The 27626-nt window shown below is 41.0% G+C and overlaps 2 protein-coding genes across 2 annotated transcripts in view; one reads left to right on the forward strand and one right to left on the reverse strand.

The window, feature by feature from the left end:
- AVEN (apoptosis and caspase activation inhibitor) overlaps positions 1 to 27626 on the reverse strand; it is a 200127-nt gene that overhangs the window by 172387 nt on the left and 114 nt on the right. The window contains exon 2 of the mRNA XM_058740558.1: positions 24142 to 24604. Coding sequence (XP_058596541.1) covers positions 24142 to 24604 — 463 coding nt within the window. The remainder of the gene's footprint in view (positions 1 to 24141; positions 24605 to 27626) is intronic.
- Positions 1 to 27626, forward strand: part of CHRM5 (cholinergic receptor muscarinic 5) — a 98630-nt gene that overhangs the window by 56091 nt on the left and 14913 nt on the right. The gene's annotated exons all lie outside the window — the stretch shown is intronic.

Below are 27626 nucleotides of genomic sequence, written 5' to 3' on the forward strand. Positions count from 1 at the left end.
CTGCATCTCCAAGGGTTACAGAGAGTGACTTCCTTCCAGAAAACAGTGTAGAAGACAGATGGGCATAACTTTAAAGAAACCTAACAATTACCAACTCAGCTAGATGACCAAGGTCAGCATCAACAATCATGATAGTATGTGCACTTGATATGTTAGGGTGACGGTACTTAACCTCCCAAAACCCATAACCTCAGTCTAATCATGAAAGAAACATCAGACAAATTCCAATAAAGGAACATTCCTCTACTGGCATAGAGAGTTAATAGCGTATCAACAGTGGTTCATTAATTGTAACACATGTACTACAATAATGAGATGTTAATCACAGGGGAAACTAAGCATGGGATATATGGAAACTGTCTATACTACTCTTTCAATTTCTCTGTAAATCTAAAGCTCTTCTAAAAAGTCTATAAAGTCTATTTTTTAAACCATATAGAGAGATAGACCTATAGAGATAGACAGAAAGAAAGGTAGATAGAAAGATATAGATCGATCTCCCTGTGTATAAACCTGCAGGATACGTGCCTGGAGACCACATATCAACAAAAAGCAATCACCTTGTCCTATTGCTTTGAGTTTTTTCAGTTGATAGAATGAGACTGAAAATTAACTTCTAATCAACTAAGTAATTGAGATTGTAGGTCTTTTACTTTTTCAGAATAAGCACTATCCACACGCTACCTAGTACTTAAGTATGTGGACATGTTTACAAAATATTTGCTAGGCCTCTTTAAATAAGTTCACAATAGCAAGATCGAATAATTACTATTATGGGGGAAATGGAGTTGGTGATAAGAATAAAGCAAACACTACACAGATTTTAAATCTGAACGGAAGTGTGAACACTATATCCCAGAGCCTATCCCAGTGGCCCAGACATAGGGGAAGTATAGGTGTGACAAACTATAGTTAGCTCTCACCATGTGGGGGGGGGGGGGGGGGGAGAGAGTTTGGGTATGTGAATATCTTAGGTGGAGAAAAACCTAATGTTTGTATTGACCATCGACTACACGAGATTTTTTGTTTTTCAAAAGAGGGCGTGGGTTTAAACAATTGAGAAACACTCACAGAGCATGGTTCCTCCAGAAAAAGATAAGCTGACGGACATGAACTCCCAAAATTTTCAAAACCAAGTTTTCTTGTGCTGTCTTAAGTAGATCCCTTTCTGCCTGTGAAAGGCAGAATAAAGGCCTTCCCCCAGATCTATCCATGTCCTAATGTTCTGAACCTGTGACTCTTCTGGGACCATAGAGAAGGGAAATCAAGGTTGTAGATGGGAATTAAAGTGGCTAATCAGCTGACCTTAAAATAAGGGAATTACCCCGGATTATCCAGGTGGGCCCGTAATCACAGGTGTCCTTAAAAGTGGAAGAGGGAGGTGGAAAAAGAGAGCGAGGGAAAGTGTTGCGACCACAGAAGTCAGAGGGATGATAGGCTGCCGACTTTAAATTTAAAGGAGCCCAGTCATAAGGAGTGTGGCAGCCTCTAGAAGCTGGAAAGGCAAGGAAACACATTCTCTGTAGAGCCTCCAGGAAAAAACACAGCCCTGTCAACACCTTGATTTTAGCCCAGGGAGACAGACCCACATACTCCCAAACTATAAGATAGTTCCAAAACTATAAAACAGACTCCAGAACTATAATAAGTGTCTATTGCTTTAAGCCTCTAAGTATGTGGCAATACAATACATTACAGCAATGGCAGGGAGGAATACAATGCCTGCAGAAAGAATTCTCCTGCTTTGAGCAGGAGAGCCCTTTTAACCCAGTATCAGGTGGTGTTTCTACCACGTGCTAATTAAAGGAAAAGGGGGCAAAAATGTTATTCATATGTGTGGAGTAAACAATCATGAATAAGAAGAGAATCAAAAGATCAGGAACCAAAGAATTGAAAGATATAAGCTACAGCCAAAGGCAGGCTGGGCTATTCATTTCAGTAATACATGGCTTTAGCATTAAAATTCCTGTTGGTTTTCTTATTTTACTTCATCTGAAATCTTCATATTAACCATTGTTTAAAAAAAATTTATTTATGGCTAGAGAATTAGCTAATATGTATTAGTCACGACAAAATGCCACAGACGGGGGGGAGGGGGGGGCACTTAAACAACAGAAATTTATCGCTCACAATTCTGGAGGCTGGAAGGTACAAGATCAAGGTGCCAGCAGATTTGGTGCTTCCTGGCTTACAGACAGCCGCCTTCCTGCTATATCTCCTTCACACGTCAAAGAGAAAGCAAGATGGCACTCTGGTCTCTCTTCCTCTTCTTATAAGGGCACCAACGTATCAGATTAGGGCCCCACCCATATAACCTCATTTAAACTTTATTACCTCCACACAAGCCCAAATACAGTCACCTGGGGGTTAGGGCTTCAACATGTGAATTTGGGGATGGGGGAGGTCACAAACATTCAGTCCATAACACCATAAGTAATTATTATTTATGTCAAAAAACAATAAAAGAAAGCTATTTTGCCTAGTGAATATTCATTAAAGGATGCCATTAAGTCATATAAAGTACCATAAACAAAAAGGAAAATCTGGGAATATAAGGAGCTTCCAAGTAGGATATTAATATACAACTTACATGTTCATTAATATATTAATATATGTGCAGATATAGAGGGACACGAGCCAACTGTCTATGTTTATACAACGTATACAGTGAGCTCCTACACTAAAAAAAAAAAGATGGCTCTTCAATTTGTTCTTTTAAAATAAATGTGTATTTAAAGACATACTAGTTTTGAAAGCAGGGACATACAGATGGCTATGGTACCAACAGGTCTCTACATACATAAATTGCAACTGTAAACTCAGTTTTTTACAGTCCAGAATATTAAGAACATAGTGCAAACAAAAGTCAGTATATCGAAAGGGGCCAGTAACTCAAAAGAAAAGAACAACTTCCACAGTTTGCTATTCATTCCCCAAAATTGATTCTGTATGTATAGTTCTCCCTGGACTCTAAGCCATTAATGTCAGTAACAAATGAAACTGTACTGAGATTTCACAAATACGATAATACATAACCAGATCTGAAGTTTATACAAGGCAGTTTCAGGGGCGCCTGGGTGTCTCAGTCAGTTAAGCATCCAACTTCGGCTCAGGTCATGATCTCATAGTTTGTGGGTTCAAGCCTCGCATCGGGCTCTGTGCTAACAGCTCAGAGCCTGCAGACTGCTTCAGATTCTGTCTCCCTCTGTCCCTGCCCTTCCTCCCCCCACTGGCACTCTGTCTCTGCCTCTCTCTTAAAAAAAAAAAAAAAAAAAAAAAAAAAACTTTATACAAGTCAGTTTCAGTCAACAGTTTCATCTAGAAATTCCTGGGTCAAGGATAAAATATGTAACACCATATTAAACTCATACATTTGCTGGGGCGGTGAGTGGCTCAGTCAGGCAATCTACGAAGATTTTGCTACTGTTGTTGTAGTTTTAGTCTGCTCAGCTAAGGGCTGAACATACTGAGCTATGCATGCATTCCATGGTCCTCTGATTAAATGGCTAGAGCAGAAAATGAATGTTGTTACCCCCACTGGAAAAATGTTAGACTGCTTACCCCCCCTGCTGTTCACTAGTAAAACTGCTTGGTTGCTGGTTTCATTTCGGCTGCAAGCAGACACAGGCTCTGTGCTGCAAGTGATGCCTCGGAGGGGCCTGAAATTTTGTCATGGTTTTGGAGCTGGACAAGGGCCTAGGAGTGAATACATCTAGTTCAAACTTCATTTGACATTGTTTGTCCTCTATTTGATTAGGCCAAAAAGCACTTACACACTTGCTTTTAAAAATTCATTTCTTGGGACACCTGGGTGGCTCAGTTAGTTAAGCGTCTGACTCTCAATTTCAGCTCAGGTCATGATCTCGTGGTTTCAGGGGTTCGAGCCCCATGTCAGGTTCTGTGCTGACAGTGGTGAGCCCGCTTGAGATTCTCTCTCCCTCTCTGTCTCTCTGCCCCTCCTCCACTCACACTGTCTCTGTGTCTCTCAAAATAAATAAAACCTAAAAAATGTTTTTTTTTAATTTGCTTATTTTAAAAAATCCTTTAATCACAACCTCTAAGCAATTTGCACTTCCAGAAGGTGTATACTTAACACAGCACTGTGAACACTTATTTTTTTTTTCCTCCATAGGATGACTTAATTGATTATAAATTATAATGATGGCATTCTAATACCAAGTGCTCTCTTACAGGCTTTTCAAATTTAAATGTTTTATAAGTGAGAGAGACTGGGAATGAGAATGAATTAATACTGTTTGCTACAGATGTCCCAAATTTAGAGAAAAAAAATAAGAAATTGAGAAGGCAGATGGATGCAAAAAGTGCAGTACAGGCAGAGAGAGAAGGAGACACAGAATCCGAAGCAGGCTCCAGGCTCCGACCTGTCACTACAGAGCCCGGTGAGGGGCTCGAACTCATGAACTGCAAGATCATGACCTGAGCCGAAGTCGGCACTTAACCGACTGAGCCCCCCAGGCACCTCTCCCAGTCTTTTTAATATCACACATCACAGCCCACTAGGAACCTCTTCTGTTTAAAGAACTATAATTTGGGGCTGGAAGTATGGTTTTTACAGCTTGGGGAGAAGAGCGTGGGAGAACCACACACCTAGACTTCAGGATACCAGGCAGAAACCTCAGTTTCTTCTTTTTTCTTAGTTGAAGTATAGTTGAGACCCAGTGTCACATTAGTTTCAGGTGTGCAACATAGTGACTGGACAAGTCTATATGTGATACTGTGCTCACCACAAGTGTAGCTGCCCTCTGTCACCATACAATGCTATTACAGTATCATTGACTCTACTCCCTATGCTGTGCCTTTTATTTCTGTGGCTTATTCATTCCACGACCAGAAGCCTGTACTTCCCACTCCCCTTCACCCATTTTGTTCATTCCCCTACTCGTCTCCCCTCGGGCATCCACCAGTTTGTTCTCTGTGAGAAATCTCGATTTCTAAGCCATTTGGTGGAAAACCTTAAATTTCCATCTTCATATCTTACTACTCCACCTTTTGCTATCTCAAAGAATAAGGAGATATATATTGAGTAAACTAGAAAGCTTTAGGTCAATAGATCAAAGGGATGAGCTACAATTAAATACAGCCTAACCATTTGCTATATTAAAAAGAAAGACATTGGGGCGCCTGGGTGGCGCAGTCGGTTAAGCGTCCGACTTCAGCCAGGTCACGATCTCGCGGTCCGTGAGTTCGAGCCCCGCGTCAGGCTCTGGGCTGATGGCCCAGAGCCTGGAGCCTGTTTCCGATTCTGTGTCTCCCTCTCTCTCTGCCCCTCCCCCGTTCATGCTCTGTCTCTCTCTGTCCCAAAAATAAATAAAAAACATTGAAAAAAAAAAAAGAAAGACATTAATGCCTGATGGGAAAACATGAAAAGTACTTCATTGTTCTGGGAGGGAAAAGAAAACAGTTCATTGTGTCGTCTGTTTTGATCACTCAAAACACAATATTAAATCTCCTCCTAGAAATCAGAAACCTCAAGTTCAAGTATCAATCCCACCACTCGGCTGTATTCTTAAAAAGGCCTAACTCAACCCAATGACTATTTCTTCACCTGGAAAACTACATTTACCACTGCCTACCTCTTTCCCAGGGAGATTCTGATAATCATTTAAATGTCAGGATTTCTCTGGGGCGACTGGGTGGCTCAGTCTGTTAAATGTACAACTCTTGGTTTCGGCTCAGGTCATGATCTCACAATTCATGGGATTGAGCCCCGAGTCAGGCTCCATGCTGACTCCTTGATGGCTCCGTGCTGACAGCGTGGAACCAGCGTGGAACCCCAGATTCTCTCTCTACCTCTCTTTCTGCCCCTCCCCTGCTTGTGCTCACACACACACTCTCTCTCTCTCTCAAAAAGAAAGAAAGAAAGAAAGAAAGAAAGAAAGAAAGAAAGAAAGAAAGAAAGAAAGAAAGAAAGAAAGAAAGAAAGGTAAGGATTTCTTTTAGAGGCTACTCTGAAGAAACAATGTTTTCATTTAAATTTTATTGGTTTTTTTATTTCCTTGTTCATATGAGTGATGCACGCTCATGGTAACAAAATCAAAATTAAAATAGTACAGAAAGACATAATCCTCATTAATCCTCAATTCTCATCCTCCTTAATCTCCTAGTCTCATTCCCCAAAGGTAACTACTACATATGTTTCCCATCTAGCCTTCCAGAAATATCTTCTGCATATAGATACCTATCTTCTTTTTACACAACGGAAAGATACTATACTGACTTTCTTTAAGTAACTGTTCTCCTCGATGCGGGACATTTTACATATTTACCCCATTCTTCAACAGCTACATGGCATTCCTCCATAGACATACCATAACGTATGAACCAATCCTTCTTAATAGAGATTTGGAAGTTGTTTCCAGCTCTTCCTTAATTTAAACACTGTTGCGACGAATAATTGCTCCCATACATTTGCTAAGGTGTTCAGACATATCTGCAAAATAAATTGCCAACTACAGAACTGCAGGGCCACCAGCTAAATTTCAATGTCTAAGTGCTTCATTTATGGGTTCTATCAACTTCTACCAAGAGAAGAGTATCAGCCAATACGGAATGTGCTCAACTCTGTTTTCTTAAAAACATAGTCTTAAAGGGCTATTTCTACACCTAGTTGCATTAGGAAGTTTATCTCCAAGGAAATTAGCATGGACTTTTGAACATTTGTAAGCAATCTATGTTTCCACCTTCTCTTTGAAGCAAATTTGTGAAGAACCCACAATTTGCATTTTTCGGAAAAAACAAAATTAATAATAATAACTTAAAAGTTGAGGCACAAGACATTCCAAAAAAGAGAGCATTGGCTGAGACACATTGAATACACTTAGCCATCATCAATATGAAAGGCCTTTGTATTGTTACTGTTATTACACTGCAGTTTTACCACTATCCTAAAAAGGTAAATGTCTCTAAATACTGGATACTTGTCTATGTTCCCCATGTTGGTTTTTTTTTTTTTTTAAGTTTATTTACTTATTTTGAGAGAGACAGAGAGAGAGAGAGAGAGAGAGAAAGTACACAAGCAGGGGCAGAGAGAAAGAGAAAGAGAAAGAATCCCAAGCAGACTCCACACTGTCAGCAGGGAGCCAGATGCCAGGCTCAAATCCACAAACCGCAAGATCATGACCTGAGCCAAAATTAAGAGTCGGATGCTTAAACGACTGAGCCACCCAGGTGTCCCTTCCCCATGGTTTTAAAAATGTTGCTATGATGCTAGTATCTTTTACCTAGAATGATGTGTGTAACAATTTAAAAATCATTCATGAGAAAACCAAAATTGAGGCACAAGAACGCTCAGCCCTGGGTTAGGTCCTGACCTAACTCAGCATAAAGGAATGTTAAAAAAAAGTGGGGGCGGGGGAGCACCTGGGTGGCTAAGTTGGTTGAGCATCCGACTTCGGCTCAGGTCATGATCTCATGGTTTGTGAGTTTGAGCCCCGCATCAGGCTCTGTGCTGACAGCTCAGAGCCTGGAGCCTGCTTCAGATTCTGTGTCCCCCACTCTTCCCTGCTCACACTCTATCCCTCTCACTCTCTCAAAAATAAATGAACATTAAAAAAATAAAATAAAATAAAATAAAATAAAATAGTAATGGGAATGTTAATAAAATGCTGGTGTGCTTTAATTCCTCCCTGCTAGGTCAAAAAAAGATCTCTCTTACCCCATTATTCTATACATAAAATAAACAGCACACTCTTACAAATAAATTTTAGTTTAAATTTAACAAATATGTACTCTTGTCAATTCATCACTAATAGTGTAAGAAATAGTTAAGGAAAAAACACAAAAATAAGCACAAAATTTCTTACGAAATCCGACATTTCAAATATCAGAATAAAAATACAGGAATATATAATTAGTTTTTTAAAAAATCCTTTCTAGTTCATAATTGACCTCGAAAACGGCAAAGGTAAAAGTGGCAAGGAATCCAAAGTACAGACAAAGAATAAAACTTGAAAAATATATGTAACAAATTGAGTTTACAAAGATAAAAAGGAACTGAAGGGTGAAAAGGGGTTCTCTAGATAAAAGATCTCTGGGGGAGCCTGGTTGGCTAAGTTGGTAGAGCGTGCAACTCTTGAATTCAGGGACATGAGTTTGAGCCTCATGCTGGGTGTAGACAACTTAAAAAAAAAAAAAAAATCTCTGGATACTATAATTCCTGTTTCAGTCTCACAGTTAAAAGATCTACTGTTTGCATTGAATTGTAAAGTTTAATAGACCTAGAACTAGGAGAATATAAAATCCAATGTGAATTCATGTTTGTGTATAAATCTGGCCCTGGGGAGAGCAATCTCTTTTTAGCTACTGACCTTTCAACTACCCAAAGAAGCTACTTCAAATAGTGTAACAAACAAATGAAACATAAAGGTTCTCCTGACCTGAACTCCCAAAATGACTCTACCTAAAAACACACTCTCTCTAGGGGCACCTGGGTGTCTTAGTTGGTTGAGCTCAGGTCATGATGTCGCAGTGGAGCCCCACATTGGGCTCACTGCTGTCAGCACAGAGCCCTCTTCAGATCCTCTGTCCCCCTCTCTCTCTGCCCCTCCCCTGCTCACACTTTCTCTCTCAAAAATAAAAATAAACATTAAAAAAAAAGACACACTCTCTCTAGCTTGCACCATTTACCTTCTAAACTACCTTCTCAACGCTATTCGTCCAAACATTAATGGAACTCTTCCTGAAAATCACAGTACTGCGTCATGTACAGGCCTTCATGTAGCTTATAATTAATGAAGCAAACATATGACAAGTAAATAATTAACTGTAATCAAATGAGGATTGAAAATAAGTACTATGTTTACAAAGTACAACATTACTAACTGAGGAAAACCAGAAGCTTCACAGAGAAAAGTGACATTTGAACAGAACATGTAAGGGGGAGTAAGACTTTGAAAAATGTAAAGTGTGAAAAATATAGAATGGTAGAATTTGGGTTCAAAACTACAGAATTCTGGCTAGTTTAGGCAAAAGAGGAATTTCCTGAAAGAATTTCCTAATTTTAATTTTTTTTATTTTTTTAATTTTTTTTATTGTATTTATTTATTTTAACATTTATTCATTTTTGAGAGACAGACAGAGTGTGAACAGGGGAGGGGCAGACAGAGGGAGACACAGAATCAGAAGCAGGCTGCAGGCTCTGAGCTGTCAGCACAGAGCCCAACATGGGGCTCAAACCCACAAACCATGAGATCATGACCCGAGCCAAAGTCGGACAGACTTTGCCACCCAGGCACCCCAATGTTTATTTTATTTTTAAGAGAGAGAGAGAGAGAGCATGAGTGGGAAAGGGGCAGAGAGAGAGGGAGACACAGAATCGAGAGCAGGCTCCAGGCTCTAAGATGTCAGCACAGAGCCCGACGAGGGGCCCAAACCAACATATTGAGAGATCATGACCTAAGCTGAAGTCGGAGGTTCAACTGATTGAGCCACCCTGGCGCCCCATGGAATTTCCTCATTTTAAAGTAGCTCCTAAAATTCATGAGAAATCTAGAGGCTGGAGAAAAAAAAAAAATCAGGAAACAGGCTGTTGAGAACTAAGATACAGTAACATAACAGAAACAGACTAGACAGGATGCCATGGTAACTGCCATAGGGAATAATCTCTAATTGTCATACATCTGTATGTCATTGCTTTAAGATTCAAAACCTGATGAAGGACAGTAATGAGTCAACTGGCAAAATCTCAATAAGGTTAGATAACAGTATTCTACCAATGTTAATTTCCTGATTTCAATCATTGTTCTATGGTTGTATGAAATTTCCTTGCCTTTAGGAAATATATACTGAAGTGTTTAGGGGGTAAAACGGCATCATGTCTACCATTTACTCTTTTTTTTTTTTTAATTTTAAGCTTGTTTTGTTTTTAATGTTCATTTATATGTTTTGAAAGAGAGTGCGTATGCACAAGTTGGGGAAGGGCAGTGAAAGAGGGAGAGAGAGAATCCCAAGCAAGCTCCGAGCTGTCTGCACAGAGTCCGACATGGGGCTCAATCCCACAAACTGTGAGATCATGACCTGAGCCAAGATCAAGACTCAGACGCTTAACCAACTGAACCAACCAGGTGCCCCACTACCATTTACTCTTAAAGATTAAAAAAATCTTTAAGAAAAAAAAATAGCGTGTGTGTTTGTGGACAGAGAGAAATGGACAGGTATCAAGCCTGTCCAAACTAAAGTAATCATCTTTCCCCAGAAAACCTGTTTGTACTGACCACACTGCATGATACCACATGGTCCCATCACCTAGAGATAATCCCTGTTATTTTTATATGCATCATCTTCCTGCCTGTCTCACCTTATTTTATAACCAATGTATATCCAGAGAATCCTCTTTCCAATGGGGAACATATTTATTTTTCTATAACATAAACATTTAAATTTTTGAATTAAAGAAGAAGATTAGGATCCACATAAGAGTGAAAACATATGGTATCTTTCTCTGTAGGACTTATTTCACTTAGCATCACACTCCATCCACGTTGCTACAAAAGGCCACATGTCATTCTTCCTCATTGCCACGTAGTATTCCATTGTGTGTATAAACCATAATTTCTTTATCCATTCATCAGCTGATGGAAATTTAAGCTCTTTCCATAACTTGGCTATTGGTGAAAGTGCTGCTCTTATGTGGATCCTGAGAAACTTAACAGAAGACCAAGGGGGAGGGGAAGGGAAAAAAAAAAAAAAAAAAGGTTAGAGAAGGAGGGAGCCAAACCATAAGAGACTCTTAAAAACTGAGAACAAACTGAGGGTTTATGGGGGGTGGGAGGACGGGGTGGGTGGGTGATGGGTATCGAGGAGGGCACCTGTTGGGATGAGCACTGGGTGTTGTATGGAAACCAATTTGACAGTAAGTTTCATATTAAAAAAAAAAAAAGATTAAAAAGTTCCACATAATCCCTGTATTTTTCCCACTCCAAACACAGTTAATAGTTTGATACGTATTTATATCCTTTTAGGATCCTAATGCATGCATAGATCTTATAATATTTACATAAGTACAATATTGTCTTTTTTCCCTTTAAAGTCTTATCATGACCTGTTTCCAGTTTTATATGGAAAACAAATGTACATCATAATGTTAACAGTGGTTATTTATAGGTGGTAATATTATAGGTAATTTTTATTTTCTTCTTGGTATTTTTCTATCATTTAACAGGAGAGTAGGTAAAACTTTTTGTTTGTTTTTGAGAGAGAGACAGACCATGAGCAGGGGAGGGGCAGAGAGAGAGGGAGACACAGAATCCTAAGCAGGCTCCAGGCTCTGAGCTGTCAGCACAGAGTTCGACACAGGCCTTAGACCCACGAGCTGTGACATCATGACCTGAGCTGAAGTTGGATGCTTAACCAACTGAGCCACCCAGGCGCCCCAGAATAGGTAAAACTTTTATAGATTTAGGAGATACGTGTATCACTGATACAAAAGGGGAGGAATGGAAACAAAGATTAACTTTCATAACAAAGCAAGGCATGTTGAGAGAGGTCATACTTTAGATAAGTTTGAAATTAAAGAAATCACATAGTGAAAATCATGATGTGGTACGTATCAATCATATATAAGTAGATGTCACCCAGAAAGTAATAAAGAATGTAAACTATAAATTAGGTGCCAAAATCTTCAGAGAAATGATGAAAAGAGTCTTACAAAATGATGGAATATCAAATTTGCCTAAATAATTAAATCATTAGTTTTTGCCTTCTTAATATACTCTTACTATATGTGATCCATTCCAAGTTGACAGTTTCAGAAAACAAAAAAAAATCTCTCATATTAAACACTGAAACCACCCCCCATGACCTTTTCAGGCTTAAGAGAATTCTGTGTTTTGGCTCAATCAAAAATTCTGTTGTTCCAGAGAACAAAACTCTGGCTGGCCTGCACATAAAAGAGGAAGGGGAGATACGATTTGTCTCAAACAAAGGGAGAAGTTTCTAGCAATTAGAAACAGCAGCAATGGCTGCATCAAAATAAAGGAGAACAGGGGCACCTGGGTGGCTCAGTCCGTTGAGTGTTGGACTTCGGCTCAGGTCATGATCTCATGGTTTGTGAGTTCGAGCCCCACATCGGGCTCTGTGCTGACAGCTCAGAGCCTGGAGCCTGCTTCGGATTCTGTGTCTCCCTCTCTCTCTGCCTGCTTGCTTGCTCGCTCTTTCTCCATCTCTCTCTATCAAAAATAAAACATTAAAAAAGATTTCTAAAATAAATAAAATAAAGGAGAACAGAAATACTCCCAGAATGGCAGAGTAAGGACCCCTGAAAATCCACTCTACTGCAAAAGCAACAAGAACACTGACAAAAACTGCCAAAACCAAGAACTCTGGAAATTAACCAAAGACTTACAACAATCCAAGGAGAGTTTATGGAAGAAAAACAGCTAAATCTCTAAGAACTGCAACTTGTCCCATTCTCATCTCTGCAGTAACAAACTTTGCATTTGCTTTGAAAACCGACAGGCTCACAACTATGGTGACATGAAAAACAGCAGCCTTATAACCACCGAAGAGGGAAGAAAAGCTTGCTGAAAGTCCCCTCCACAGGGACCTGTCACTATTTGACCTCTCTGGCAGCTCTGTGAAAAATTCCATTCTTGGGTCTTGTCTTCATTCAACCAGGTTCAGAGCTCACTCCGTGTGAACAGTCCTATCATCAGGGAATTCGTGAGAAACAATTAGCAGCAAAAGTTTAAAACCACGACTGCCTGAGGCAGTGATAACAGGTGGGCCTCAAAAGAGACTGAAAAAATAAATAAACAAACAAACACCTTATAAACTAAAACTGGGGAACGAGATGTCCAAGAGGTCTTTGTAAAACTGCGGCATATCCCTGGGACTCTAGAAGGCCATGCAATTTGTGCATCACTGTGGGCATGCCCAGAAAAGATCTGAGAAGTCCCTAATGACCTCTTACCTCTGGCTAACCTTGAGTCTCTACACAAGCAGGAAGGAAAGGTTAAGGCAGAGTTACAAGTTTCCTGCCAGAGCATGAACACATGCCCCAATACACACACACAGCAGCCCCTCAGTAAAGGCTGGGAGACTTCATGCTTCAAGGCTTTTAAGGAAATTTTAAATGAATAAAAGATATTCATAAGTAATATAAATTCTAAATATTCTATATATGTGTGTGCGTGTGTTCATGTGTTACATGTGAATGAGTGTATAGTTTTGCATTTGACCTTCGCACTCTGAGAAGACCCCGAATGAGGGAGGGCGGCAGAGTGGCATGATAAGTATAAAAACTGCCTTTTATTGTGTTCACCTAATTCACTCTTTACAACAACTGTGTGAGGTGAACACTCTTAAGCATCTTTACAGGTGATGAAACTGAGGTTTCAGGAAGCTTAAGCAACGTTTCAGATATAACTAGTAACTGGGGGGTTGGAGAGTAGGATTCTAACCAGTTTCTGTTAGACTCCGAAACATACATTACTGGCCACCATGTGATTTCTCTCCATAACAACACAGGGCACCTGGTGGGCTCAGTTATTAGAACACGCGACCCTTGATCTCTGAGTGTGAAGCTTACTAAATAAACCAACAAACAAACAAATGCAACACTAGTGGGGGGGAAAGATAAAGAGAGGAGAAAAAGGAAAAGAGAGCCAAAAAAAAAAAAAAAAAAGGCAGAATACTGAGTAGGTTTTGAGGAGGTATACCCTACTCATTCATGCGTCTGTAAACTTATACTAGTATCTTGAAATAATAATCACTCTCTGTCTATAATTCTTCAATTCTAACACTTAAGCTTTCAGAGATCCCATTCTGTATGAAATCACTGTGGTGCCATCCACCAGAGCAAACATTTATCCTCAAGCTTCAACAGCCCTTTCCCACCCCTCCCCTACCTGACTGCCAGAAGCCAACCGGAATACAGATGAGGCACAAACCTGAGACCCCATCCCTGCCAACTCTGTCTAAAAACCATCCTTTGAAGTCTATTTCCATATTATAAAATGAAAAATCAACTTGTCTACTTAATTTCTCCTTCCAGTGAATATAAAATACATGCTCTTTTTTTTAAATGTTTATTCATTTATTTTGAGAGAAAGAGAGAAAGAGAGCATGAGCAAGCAGAGGAGGGATAGAGAGAGAGGGAGAGAGAATCCCAAGCAGGCTCCATGCTGTCAGCGTAGAGCCCAATGCTGGCTTGATCCCATAAACCGTGAGATCATGACCAGAGCCAAAAACAAGAGTCTGACACTCAACTAACTGAGCCACACAGACACCCCAAAATACATGCTCTTAAATAAAATTTTCTGGTCACCTCTTAATTTAATGATTCTCTTGGCTGTAAAGAGGAGAAAAATACTTTTTTTAAAAAAAAAATGTGTATTTATTTATTAGAAAGAGAGCTGGGGAGGGGTAGAGAGAGAGCGAGAGAGAGAATCCCAAACAGGCACCGCACTCTCAGTGCAAAGCCAGACGTGGGGCTCAGTCTCACGAACCCTGAGATCATGACCTGAGCCAAAATCAACAGTCAGTCACTTAACTGACTGAGCCACCCAGCTGCTCCAAGAAAAATGTTTTTTAAAACTTAACAGGAATTGTTCTGCAAATTCATACTGGCATAATAAAGAAGCAGCCAACCAAAACACAACTTGAAAATGAAGTGAAGATTAGTTAAGGGAAAATAGGAAGCCGAGCTTTGTCTTCAGAAAAACATTCATTTGTCATCAAGCTTTGCTCCCAGAAAACTCATAACCTCTTTGGAAGGATTTGAGATTTATATACCTGTGACAGGGATTAAGCCCTTTTCAGTAAGACTAAGCTTTAATGAGCCCAAATATTACACAAAGACATGTTATTTTATTATCAGCCTTGTAGAAAAATGAAAAAGTGGGGATGAAATATGCTAGTACTCAATATCATGAAGCCAGCTACTGGGATGTGACCTTTAGATGAACAACAGAGCCACAGACTCCAAATCTACCACTTAAATGACACCCGCACTGCATTACACTGTGATAGTGAATACTAGCTATTTTAAATTTTCCCAAAATGTAACTGTTAATGATCCTTTCAAGCCAGAGATTATAGAAACCTAAATATGGTGACTAATTATTTCACAGAATATACACACATGAATAACATTTGTCAACATTAGTAACTTCCCACAGGTAAATAAATGGAGGAATCATGGCACTGATAATCCAAGAATATATGTGAATTTTTGGTAACAGTCCTGTCATCTCAATGATGCCTTGCTTAAATTAATATTAAAATGCGCTTGCTATCTTTCAACACAAGTTTGACTGGGTACTAAAGAAGATGGGTCAGCGGCACCTGGGTGGCTCAGTCGCCTGAGCGTCCGACTCTTGATTTCGGCTTGGGTCACGATCTCAGTCATGGGATCGAGCCCTGTGTTGGGCTCTGTGCTGGGAATGGAGCCTGTTTGAGATTCTCTCCCTCTCTCTCTCTCCCTCTCTCTCACTCTCTCCTCCCCCGCCCCCACTCAACGCACACATGCATGCGCACTCACTCCCCCTATCTCTCACACAACAAAAGTATAGATCAGACACACTTGTATCAGTTCTTCACAGAAAGAGGACCCAAAGAGAGGATTAAATATGTACAACAAGGAATTCATTCTATCAATCTCCCACATGTTTTTTTAATTTTCCTACTGTTTGCATATACCAATGACATGATATGGATTGTAGGAAACAGTATCCCTGGGAGTGCTGTTTTTACAGAAATTGTCTTTTAAGCAAATTTAAGGCTCATGGACATCAGGTTGGTCAAATTCTAAAACAGCCTCCTAGCAACATCGGGATAAAATTAAACACATCGATTTGTATTTCTTGTCAACATCCTTAGACACCCACTCAAAAGTGAAAGATTATCTATATCAATTTTCCACGCACTGCCCCATGACACCTTTATAAAAAATTCTGAGACCAACAAAACTGTTGACATTATTTCCATCCCAAAAGAAAAAATATTAACAGCATTAAAGCATTTGTTCTTGGTACTTCAACACACACACACACACACACACACACACGCAAATGGCTTCTAACAAAAGAAAATAAAATTTCAAAAAGAATGAATCTAATGTCTATAAAATACAAATAAGTATCTATAGTGTCTATAAAATAGAAATAAGTATGTGTCAGTATGGTCCTTATTTCTCCTTTTGATATTTCAAAGCACATCAGGAAACAGTGACATCTGAATAGAAAATCTATTTTCAACCACTTAATTTCTTTTTTAAAAAAGTCTTGGTGGGGGGACGCCTGACTGGCTCAGTTGGTAGAGCATGCAACTCTGTCTTGGGGTCATGAGCTTGAGCCACATGTCTGGGGTACAGTTTACTGTAAAAAGTTAAAAAAAAAAACAAAAAAAAAAAAACCAAGTCTAGAAAGTCATGCTGTGGTGTGGGTAGGACCAAATGACCTAACCAGGCCTCTGGAAACCTCACTTTCCCAGAATCGTAGAAAATAATCACTACTTTTCTGGAGAAAACAGTGAAAGCCCAATGGCTTAGCACCTAATTCCCCAGAAAACAGATCCTGGTAGTCTAGAATTATGAGCTTGCCATTTTCCATCTGAGCATCAGTTAAAACAAAGACAGAAACACCATTAAGAATGACAACAATTGGAAACTATACTCCACAAGTGGTGCATCGTCCCCCGCCAATAAATAAATAAATAAATAAATAAATAAATAAATAAATAAATAAATCCCTCTGGGTAAACACATGTAAATAACTATCATCCTTAAAATAATAATAATAATAACATTAATATAATAATAATAAAAGAGTAAGTAATGTGTTCTTAGTCAACAATCCCAAAATGGAGTATCTATACACCTGGGGGTTCAGGAAGATTTCTCAAAAGGTATATGAGCAAGGAGTTCTTAAGGGAATTAAGTTTCAGATCTTCAGTGTCCATACTCTCAACCGAAAACAGTCTTAGAAAGCGCTTGAGGACAGGCGACCCCTGCTCAGCCATTCTCACTCTGGCTGTCATGCGTTCCCTGAGGCCCCAAGCAAAGGGATAATTTTCAATAGAGGTATAGATGTTGAGAGAGTATAACTCTAAAGACTGAGTAACAAGTCCCGCAAACCAGGAAGGTTCCAATTCCTTGCTTTAGACAAAACTGAAGGAGAACCTAATCCAGTTGTCAAATGACAGATCATTAAAAAAAAATTTTTTTTTTTATAATAATGATTTTGATATAGAATTAGAAAGGTATTCAAAGAATTGAGTGACACATATGATGAAGCTCCAACCATTACCTCATGCTTACATGTATAAAAATCTAATTGGTGGGGCGCCTGGGTGGCGCAGTCGGTTAAGCGTCCGACTTCAGCCAGGTCACGATCTCGCGGTCTGTGAGTTCGAGCCCCGCGTCAGGCTCTGGGCTGATGGCTCGGAGCCTGGAGCCTGTTTCCAATTCTGTGTGTCTCCCTCTCTCTCTGCCCCTTCCCCGTTCATGCTCTGTCTCTCTCTGTCCCAAAAATAAATAAAAACCGTTTAAAAAAAAAAAAAAAATCTAATTGGGAAGAGAACTGACACTGAATCCTATTTCGTTCAGGCAATAAGCCACATTTATCCATGGATACCTAATTAAACTCATTAGGGAAAATGAGATGCATTTACAGTAAAATTTTACCTTTATGGGTAACAACTGCTAATCAAAATAAGTTGTATATTAATCAGTATAATGGCAATTTAACCTAAAAGAAAAAAATTTACATCCAAGCCCTTAAGGTTATGAGACTTTTTTTAAAAAAATCAAAATTTGTTACAGGGAAGCAGAAGAAGTGATTGCTAAAAGCTTTTCAAGTTTGAAGATATATTAGATGAAGTTCTAGGAAGATGTGGACTCAAAACATAAAATAAGGTGCACCTGGGTGGCTCAGTAGGTTGAGGGTCCGACTCTTGGTTTCAGCTCAGGTCACAATCTCAGGGCTTTGTGGGTTCAAGCCCCTTATTGGGCTCTGCACTGACAGTGCAGAGCCTGCTTAGGATTCTCTCTCTCTTGCCCCTCTCCTACTTGTGCTGCCTCTGTCTCTCTCAAAATAAATAAAGAAACTTTAAAATAAAATAAAACACAAAATAAAAAGAATAAGAAATAATGTAAATCTTCTCACTGCTGAAAAGTTTATTAATGTGAGATTCTTAAATGGATGATGGTGAATATCAAACCACTATAGTATTTGGACTCCATCCAGGTATAAGAATGATGCGACAGTTCTATTTAAAATGTCAAATATACAATTAATTAAAATGTCAAATCAACAATATGCTGGAAACTTTACATTCTGAAACTATATGAACCAATGATCAAAAGTATTAACTGTAAATGTTAAAGTACAATGTCATAGATAATTTATCAAAAAACTTTAAGCAGAATACGAGCAGAAAGTGTCAATAATGTAAATATTGTAATGTAAAAAATATGTAAGTGATAGAATGATCAGTGAGAAAAACAGATCTCAAAACAGTACACGTTATTAGCAAAGTAGTTACCGTGTTTGAGGAGTGGTCTACAGCAGAGGAAAGGGCCAATTTCATGGATTACCAAGAACTAATCTTTTTTTTCTTCTTTTAAAGACTTTATTTTTAGCTAATCTCAAACTTACAACCCCGAGATCAAGAGATGTATGCTCCACCATCTGAGCCAGCCAGGCACCCCTTACCAAGAGCTATTCTGAAAGCAATTTTCTTTTAGGACACTTGAGCACGTTCAGTGTCTAAGTGAATTTACGTCAGGCTTTGTGAAAAGGGAAGAAATACAGCCTAGAGGCTATCAAGTGTGAGCTTTAACGGACTCTCCATCTCTGTCTGGCTGGCACAATGAGGGGCACTCCTTTCAGCAACAATGAAGGAGCAAATGCTATAGAAACCTGTCAGCAACTTGGATTTGACATCTTTTCTTCCTCCAGGTTCACGGTAAACTTGAATATCAAAGTCAGAGATATCCCTTTTACTGAAATAGTAGCAATGAAAATGTCAAGGGCATCTAGGATTAATTACTATTCAGGCAAAGCATTTATATTTTTGTTTGCAAAGCAAAAGTTTGGTCAGAAAAAAAAAGTTACCTCCAAGTTCTTACTCTCCTTAATGTGGCTATAAACAGCTGCCTTATCTTTAATTGGACATAAATAATTTAAAAATGATTAAAAGCAGCTGCCATTTGAACATGAAGCGAGAAAGCAAAGATCTGCCGACATCCACAATAACCAAATACGGCATCAGTGTTACCTTCAATCCTGATCACCATTTTGCAACGTCAGAAAGACAAAACTGTGTGAAAGAATCATACAACAGTCCGCCACACTTGACCTTTCAAATCTCAAATCACTCTAGAAACAGCTTAGGGACACAGTGGAAAAAACAGTTCTGGAACGAAAATGCTTGGGTTGAATCCCGGCTCTGTAATTTTCTGGTTGCATGATAATGGATAAGTTAGTTAACCTCTCCTGACTGTGAGTTATCCAAGGACTACCGATAGGCCTTGAGTTCCTCTCTGCTAGTAGCTCATCAGAAAGATAAGTATATGGGATGCCTGGGTTGCCCAGTTGGTTAAGTACCAACTTCCGCTCAGGTCATGATCTCACAGTTCCTGAGTTCCAGCCCAGCGTTGGACTCTGTGCTAACAGCTCAGGGCCTGGAGCCTGCTTCAGATTCTGTGTCTCCCTCTCTCTCTGCCCCTCCCCTGCTCACACTCTGTCTCTCTTAAAACTAAAATAAAACAGGGGCACCTGGGTGGCTCAGTCAGTTAAGCATCCGACTTCGGCTCAGGTCATGATCTCGCGGTCCATGAGTTCGAGCCCCGCGTCAGGCTCTGTGCTGACAGCTCAGAGCCCGGAACCTGTTTCAGATTCTGTCTCCCTCTCTCTGACCCTCCCCCATTCATGCTGTCTCTCCCTGTCTCAAAAATAAATAAACGTTAAAAAAAAAAATTTAAAAAAAAACTAAAATAAAACATTAAAAAAAAACTAATAAAAAAAAGATAAGGGGTGCCTGGGTGGCTCAGTCGGTTAAGCGTCCGACTTCAGCTCAGGTCACGATCTCACGGTCTGTGAGTTCGAGCCCGACGGGGCTCTGGGCTGATGGCTCAGAGCCTGGAGCCTGCTTCCGATTCTGTGTCTCCCTCTCTCTTCTGTGTCTCCCTCTCTCTCTGCCCCTCCCCCATTCATGCTCTGTTTCAAAAATAAAAAAATTAAAAAAAAAAAAAGGTAAGTATAATACTAACAAATCCTAGTATGCTTTAAGTTAATGACTACATCCAGTGCAATGTCATGCTTCAAGTAGATAGATATTCAATGGAGATAATTAGCCTTATGATATGCTTACCCAAACTCCGTAAACTTAGGGTTCATATGATCTACACAGGGAATGATTTAAGTGCAAGAGACTAGCAGACCCAATGTGTTCAGTAAAGTTCCCTTGGAGAATTACTTGTCTGGTACTTGTTTAGTCTTATTTTGTCCTGATTTTCATTAACAAGCCACGTGTATGTAGTGGTCTAAAATAGAAAACAGGGGTGCCTGGGTGGCTCAATCGGTTAAACTTAGGACTCTTGACTTTGCCTCATGTCCTGATCTCACAATTTGTGAGTTTGGGCCCCGCAAGGGGCTCTGAGCTAACAGCCCAGAATCTGCTTGTGATTCTCCATCTCCTCTCTCTCTCTGCCCCTCCCCCAGTTGTGTTCGCACACATGCGCACGCTCTCTCTCTCTCTCTCTCTCTCAAAAATAAACTTAAAAAAATAAAGTAGAAAGCGAAAGGTGTAAACAACATTAAGTTATGGAATTAGGTAACTAACTGATCCTCACACAGCTAAACCTCTATCATGAATTTCTTTCTTTCTGATCATTTCAATTACTCTCCATTTGGTGCACAAATCAACACGCAATAGGAGAGCAAGGAGGCCTCAGGCAGGGCAATCAATCTTGTCCCCCTTAATCTTTACACACCAAGAATGGTATTCCTAGCAAGCCTAAAGATGAATAGTACTTCAGAATCTAAGAAGTGCAAGGACTTAGAGATCACAAACCAAACCAAAAGGAAGAAATCCTTCCAACATCTCTTTATCCAGGTTTGACTGAAAATAGGATGATAGTGGGAACAGTGGCAGAAGTGGTGATGGCTGCAGGGATCAGTGATGTCCCAAGCTCTGTGCCACACATTTACATATGCTGACACACTGAATCATTAAACTATGCAGGGAAAAAAAAAATCCCAAAAGAATATATAAGATGGGATTTTTTTATTAATTTTTTTAACGTTTATTTATTTTTGAGACAGAGAGAGACAGAGCATGAACGGGGGAGCGTCAGAGAGAGAGGGAGACACAGAATCTGAAACAGGCTCCAGGCTCTGAGTGGTCAGCACAGAGCCCGACACGGGGCTCGAACTCACGGACCGTGAGATCATGACCTGAGCCGAAGGCGGACGCTTAACCGACTGAGCCACCCAAGTGCCCCTAAGATGGGATTTTTAAGACGATCCCAAAAAGGGATCAAAGCCCAAAATTTTAATAGGTTACAATATTAACATAAATCAAAAAATATATTATTCATTCTCAAAACAATATACCATCATTTTACTCAATTTAGTTCCATAGAGATGAGTAAGATAGAAGCACCTTCATTCACTCAATTTATCAGGTTAAAGACACTTGTTATGAAACGCCTATGTGTCAGACACTGTAGTAAGTACCAAAGGTACCATTACTACAATTACTATTAAAACATGATCCCTGCAGCCAAAGTAGCATCTATCTACCTTGCTCTCAGTTAAGAGGTGACTGGTTCACAAAAATGTAAGAGATAAGACAGAGTTGAGTCAAGAGCAGCTTAGTATAAATTCCAGCTCTGCCACTAGCTATAAAAGCTTGGGCAAGTCAATTAAAAATGAAGATTTTTAATTGGTAATACTGAAGATTTTATATATACAACAGATATAAAATGAAGTTGTTATAAAGTTAAAAAATAAAGTTGTGGGGTGCCAAGGTAGCTCAGTCGGTTGAACATCCAACTTTTGATTTCGGCTCAGGTCATGATCCCAGGGTTGTGGGATGGAGCCCCACGTTGGGCTCTGTGCTGAGGGTGGAGCCTCTCTCTCTCCTTCTGTCCCTCTTCCCCACTCGTGTGCACTCTGTCTCTCTCTCTCTCTCTCTCTCTAAAAAATAAAAAATAAAAATTTAAGAAAAATAAAGTTGTAATAAATACATAAGTTATGGAGCGCCTGGCTGGCTGGGTCTGTTGAGCGTCTGACTTCAGCTCAGGTCATGATCTCACTGTCAGTGGATTCAAGCCCCGCATCAGGCTCTGTGCTGACAGCTGGGAGCCTGGAGCCTGCTTCAGATTCTGTCTCTCCCTCTCTCTCTGCCCCTCCCCGACTCACGCTCTTTCTCAAAAATGAATGTTAAAAAAAATGTTTTTAATTAAAAAAATAAGTTGTAACAAAGTTATACTACATATATATATATACTACATATATATATATATATATATATATATATATATATATATATATATGCAACATATATACAGTTGATTCTTATACATATCCTAGGATAGGGGTGCTGTGGAAAATTCCACATATAATTTTTGATTCCCCCAAAACTTAATCACTAATAGCCTACTGTTGACTGGAATCCTTACCAATAACGTAAACAGTCAATTAACACATAACTCGTATGTTATATGTATTAATGTATTCTTACAATAAAGTAAGCTAGAGAAAAGAAAACGTTAAGAAAATAATGAAAAGAATACATTAACAGGACTATACTGGTTTATAAAAGAAAAAGAATCCCCATGTAAGTGGACCCACAAGCCTGTGTTGTTCAAGAGTCCACGGTATACAGTTGTTATGAGGATAAAATGTGTTGCCAGTGTGCACTAGATTGATCATTTCCTGCCAACTGAACCTAAGAATTTCTTCATACCTCAAATTTTACTTATTTCCTACTTTAATCCTAACCAGGTTAAGTATGTTACACTTAATTTTAAGTTTTCTAATTTTTTTTCAAGCTCTGTATTTCAGTATACAATTACTACCTTTAGGGACATCTTAACCTTCTATGCCCTTAAAATACTCCAAACATTTCAGTAACAAGAAATTTTGCCTCAACCAAAATTTTGTTTTAATCTATGCACACAATAATTAAAAATACACAGTTTTGGGCTGAAAATATGATAGTGGTAACAGTGGCAGAAGTGGTGGTGGCTCCAAGGATCAGTGATGCCCCAAGCACTGTGCCGCACAGGTACGTTTTGCAGTACAAATGTTGAAATAACAGCTCCTAAAAGACCGTACTCAAACCCCTTTAGCTGGGAGATAAGTGAAGTTTGCCCCCTATCATGCCCTGCTCCAAGCTGTTAAGTGCCCTTCTATGAACGTGTGAATAAGGTCGATCACATTGCTATTAAAATTCAGACCCGACTGCAGAAACATTTCCTGATTAAAAAGTTTTAAATACGAAGGCCAGTGACCCCTGATTCCGACACTTGTGTAATAAAAGAACTATGCTATTAAAAGAAGAGAGAGTACTATGTATCTGATCCTGTTCCCAAATCCTATAGAGTCCATTCCGTGGTGGGCATTCTTTCAGGAAACCTTTATTATCCTACCGTGTGCTAGACCTCGCACAGTGAACACAACAGATCAAAAAAAAAAAATCCCTGCCCTCCTAGTAACAGGAACATCTGCCCATACTGTAAGGCTGCCCAAGTCTCAGTTCCTCCAGACCAAGCGCTGGCCGCACCCCCACACCACAAGGGTCAATACCGGTGACACTCCACCCGAAACCAACAAGCCCGCCAGCCTTGCAACCCTGACACACAGCCTCGGCCCCGGCGTTCTTAGCCATTCCGGCCCGGACCACTTGGGCAGGCTGGGGAAGCCCTCCGAGCGGCCACTCCCGCGCCACCCCGGCGGGGAGACAACCGGCGGCTCAGCCCCAGACGCGCCACGTGCGCACCCTGCGCGCGCCCCCGCCGCCCTCCGCCCGTCCCGCGCAGGCGCAGGTGCCGCCGCCGCCGCCCTGCTCGCGAGCGGCCAGCAAGCCGCTCGCGGCTCCTGACTCGCGGCGGGGCCTCATCAGACCCAGTCCCACGAAATCGCGGCCCGGGCCCCACAAGCCGCCGCCTCTTACCGGCGCTCTGGCCCAGGCGCCCCGGCCTCCTGGCTCCCGGCGGCCGCCTCGTGGGGCGCCTCCTCCTCGCCCTCCGCGGCCGCCGCGGAAGCCCCGACCGCGACCCCGGCGGCCGCCTCCGTCCCCGCCGCCTCTCGCCACCGCCGCTGCGGCTCCCGCCCGCTCGCGGTCGCGGTCCCCGCCCGGCCGGTCGCGGCCCGGCCGGCGTCCGCGGCCGCCCCGAGCTCCTCGCTCCGCCTGCATCTGGCCGCCGCCGGCGATGCTGAGCGCGCCGGAGCTGGGCCGCGGCGGAGACGCCCTTGCCCCACCGGAAACAGGTCTCTCGCAGGAGCCGCGAGCGACAGGCCCCCGGTGGCGGCGAGCGCGGGGTGCGGGGCCGGGGATGGAAGCCGGCCGCGGCGGGGGCGGGGCGGCCCGGGGCCTGGCAGGTGGGACCGGAACCGGGGCCCCGGGAAGGCTGGGGCTTCAGAGGAAAGGCCCACTGGTGGGAGCGGGAAGTGGGGGACTCGGTGGGTCGGGCGAAGGGACCGTGGCTCAAGGACGGGTTATAAAGTAAAGTAAATGGATGGGTTACATTGTTTGTATAATTGGAACTCGTTTTTGTTAAAAAAAAAAAATTATGAATATGAGTGTAATTGCATTAGAAAAAAATCTAAAAAGTATATACCAGAATGTAAGCAGAGGTTAATTAACGGTAAGGTGGGACTCCCAGTGAGTTAATTTTTCCCTTTCCCCCCGTTTAATCTCTTAATTATCAAGCATGAATGTGTATAATTATTAAAATTACTCAACTCAGGGTTCAGGAGGAGGTACGGAGGAGAAGGTGGGGGGGGGTCTCGGGTGAGAGGTGTGGACTGCAGCAGGCAGCTGGGATAGCACAGTGCAAAACTGGTGATGAGTGGAAGGGCTCTGAAGTCCTTGCGAGAACTTCTGTAATAATGACTACTTTAGCCCACACCTATTGAGCACCTGAGTGTTTAATTCTGGCAGCCCTTTTAGGTAGATACTAGCGTCACTCTTATTTGCAGATGAGAAGCAACCCTAGAGGTTAAACAATTTGCCTTATGTGGTACAACTGGCATTTTAACTCAGGTGGACTCACTACATTCTATTCAGTGTGTGTGTGTGTCATCACTTCTTTAGTAGAAACTTGTGCGACTTACCCATGATTGAATAATTATATTCCTTTTTATTGCTAAGTGGTAGTCCATTTTATTTATCCAGTCTACTTTTTTAACCAGGAGAAGAAGGGCAATTGTTCATATGGATACATGGGAGCCATTTTTAACTTTGTATTACAGAAACCACATAGAATAAACAAGGGCTAACTAAAACTCCCATCATCCAATCAGCATAGCAAAACAATTGGGTTTTTTTTTCCCCTCTTCTCAGTCCTTTTTTATATCCATTTGTACTTAACACTGTTCATTGCTTCTAATCGTCTTCCCTTTGCCAGCCACACTGCTTTTGTCCTGGAGATTTACAAAAAAAACAAAAAACAAACAAACAAAAACAAAACAATCCCTGCCCTCAAGAAGCTCTTTTATTTATTTATTTATTTTATGTTTATTTAATTTCGAGAGAGGGAGACAGAGTGCAAGCCAGGGAGGGGCGGAGAGAGGAGACAGAATCTGAAGCAGTCTCCAGGATTTGAGCTGTCAGCACAGAGCCAGATGAGAGGCTCAAACTCATGAACCATGAGATCATGACCTGAGCCAAAGTCAGACACTTAACTGACTGAGCCACCCAGGCTCCCTGAGTAGCTTGCTTTCTGTAAGGATAACCCTCTAAACAGATGATTGCTCTGGAGTGCTGAGTGCAGTGGGAGGTTCAAGGTGAAGGCCCAAGGAAGAAAGAAACTAGGCCTAAATGAATAGCCCAAGGCCTCATGAGAAATACGACCTTGAACAAAGGCCTGATGGCTAAGCAGGAGTTTGCCTCATTGATAAGTGGGATCTGGGAGCTTTCTAAACAGAAGGAACCACTGAAGGATTGGAAAGAAAAAATCTTAAACATAGTGATGCAGAGCATAGTTCAGAGTACAGTTCTGAGTACATCCTACATAGCACCTGATGTAAACCTCACAGCAGCATTAGGAGGTTGTACTAGTGTTGGCCCGGTTTTACAGATCAAGAATCTAAGTAACATCCAAGACTACACAGCTAGTACATAATTGAAGGATTGGAACCTAAGGCAGTCTGTGCCTATGTTGTTAACCACTACACTCAGAAAATCATTCTGTAGAGGAGCATTCAAACTCTAGGCAGAGCCATTAGGAAGCTACTAGAACAGTCCCAGCCACAAATGATTAGGGCCTAAATTAAGTTGAGAGCTGAGGAGGCAGATAATGAGAAAATTGATAGGACCCCTTGTCCAATTGTAATTGGGCTGGGGGGTGAGAAGTTGGAGGTGATGCCCAGGTTTCTTTCTTGGTAGTTAATGATGCCTTTAGTCAAGAGAGAATACAGTGTGGAGGGAGATGTGTCAGGGAAGGTTGTCAGCATAACAGTATTTTTTAACATCATATTCTATATTTTTCTGTGTTAATTTGTTGTCTTCATAGTTAACATTTTTTGTTAGTGGACACTATTATGTCTTACACAGTACATCAACTTTTTCTTTTCCTTGTCCACTGATCTCCAGCCTTTCCCCCTTTTTTTTATTCCCCCATACCCTATTTTCCTCATTTTTTTCCATGTCTCTATTTGTGAAATTAGGACTGTCAGCACCCAGGATTAAGTTATTCATCCCCATGCTAAACTCTCAAATTCAATAGTCCCACCTCTGAACACTAAACAGGAAGATGAGAATAGTAACAACAAATGTATCCTTTTCCCTGTGCACCAAAGAGGAGCTAACAGAAGATACAAACAGATAAGAAAGGCTTGTTTTAAGACTACATTGGTCAGCCTGGACCCCCATCTTCTGTGTAGCCAAGAATTACAATGTTTTGGTACATTATCTCATCCTAATTCTACATTCAGTGACAAAGTTGGTAACTTGAAATGGGTCACAGTTTCAAGCACACCACAGAAATTGGCAAAGTTTTGTAAACAATTTGCTCAAACTTATACATGACAGAACTGGGATTTATACCCATTCAGTCTGGTTGCAGAATCTGTGTTAAGTCTATGCCGCGGATGCCACCAGAGGTCCAGAGCCTATATTACTCCCCTTCCCCTTCTGTCCTTTTGAGTTTTGTTGTTTTTTTTGTTTTTTTTTTAATTTAGCCAGGAGTATTTAGATATGGAGAATTCTTGTATTTTAATGTTTACTTATCTTTTTGGGAGACAGAGAGAAAGGCGGGGAGGGTCAAGAGGGAGGGAGAGAGAAATCCCAAGAATGCTCCACGACACTATCAGAGCAGAGCCCCCGACGCTGGGCTGGAACTCACGAACCAAATGGAGATCGTGACCTGAGCGGAAACCAAGAGTCATATGCTTCACCAACTGAGCCACCCGGGCGCCCCTAGATGTGGAGAATTC

This window comes from Neofelis nebulosa, chromosome 7 (assembly GCF_028018385.1).
Source record: "Neofelis nebulosa isolate mNeoNeb1 chromosome 7, mNeoNeb1.pri, whole genome shotgun sequence".
In the NCBI taxonomy this organism is placed as follows: Eukaryota; Metazoa; Chordata; class Mammalia; order Carnivora; family Felidae; genus Neofelis; species Neofelis nebulosa.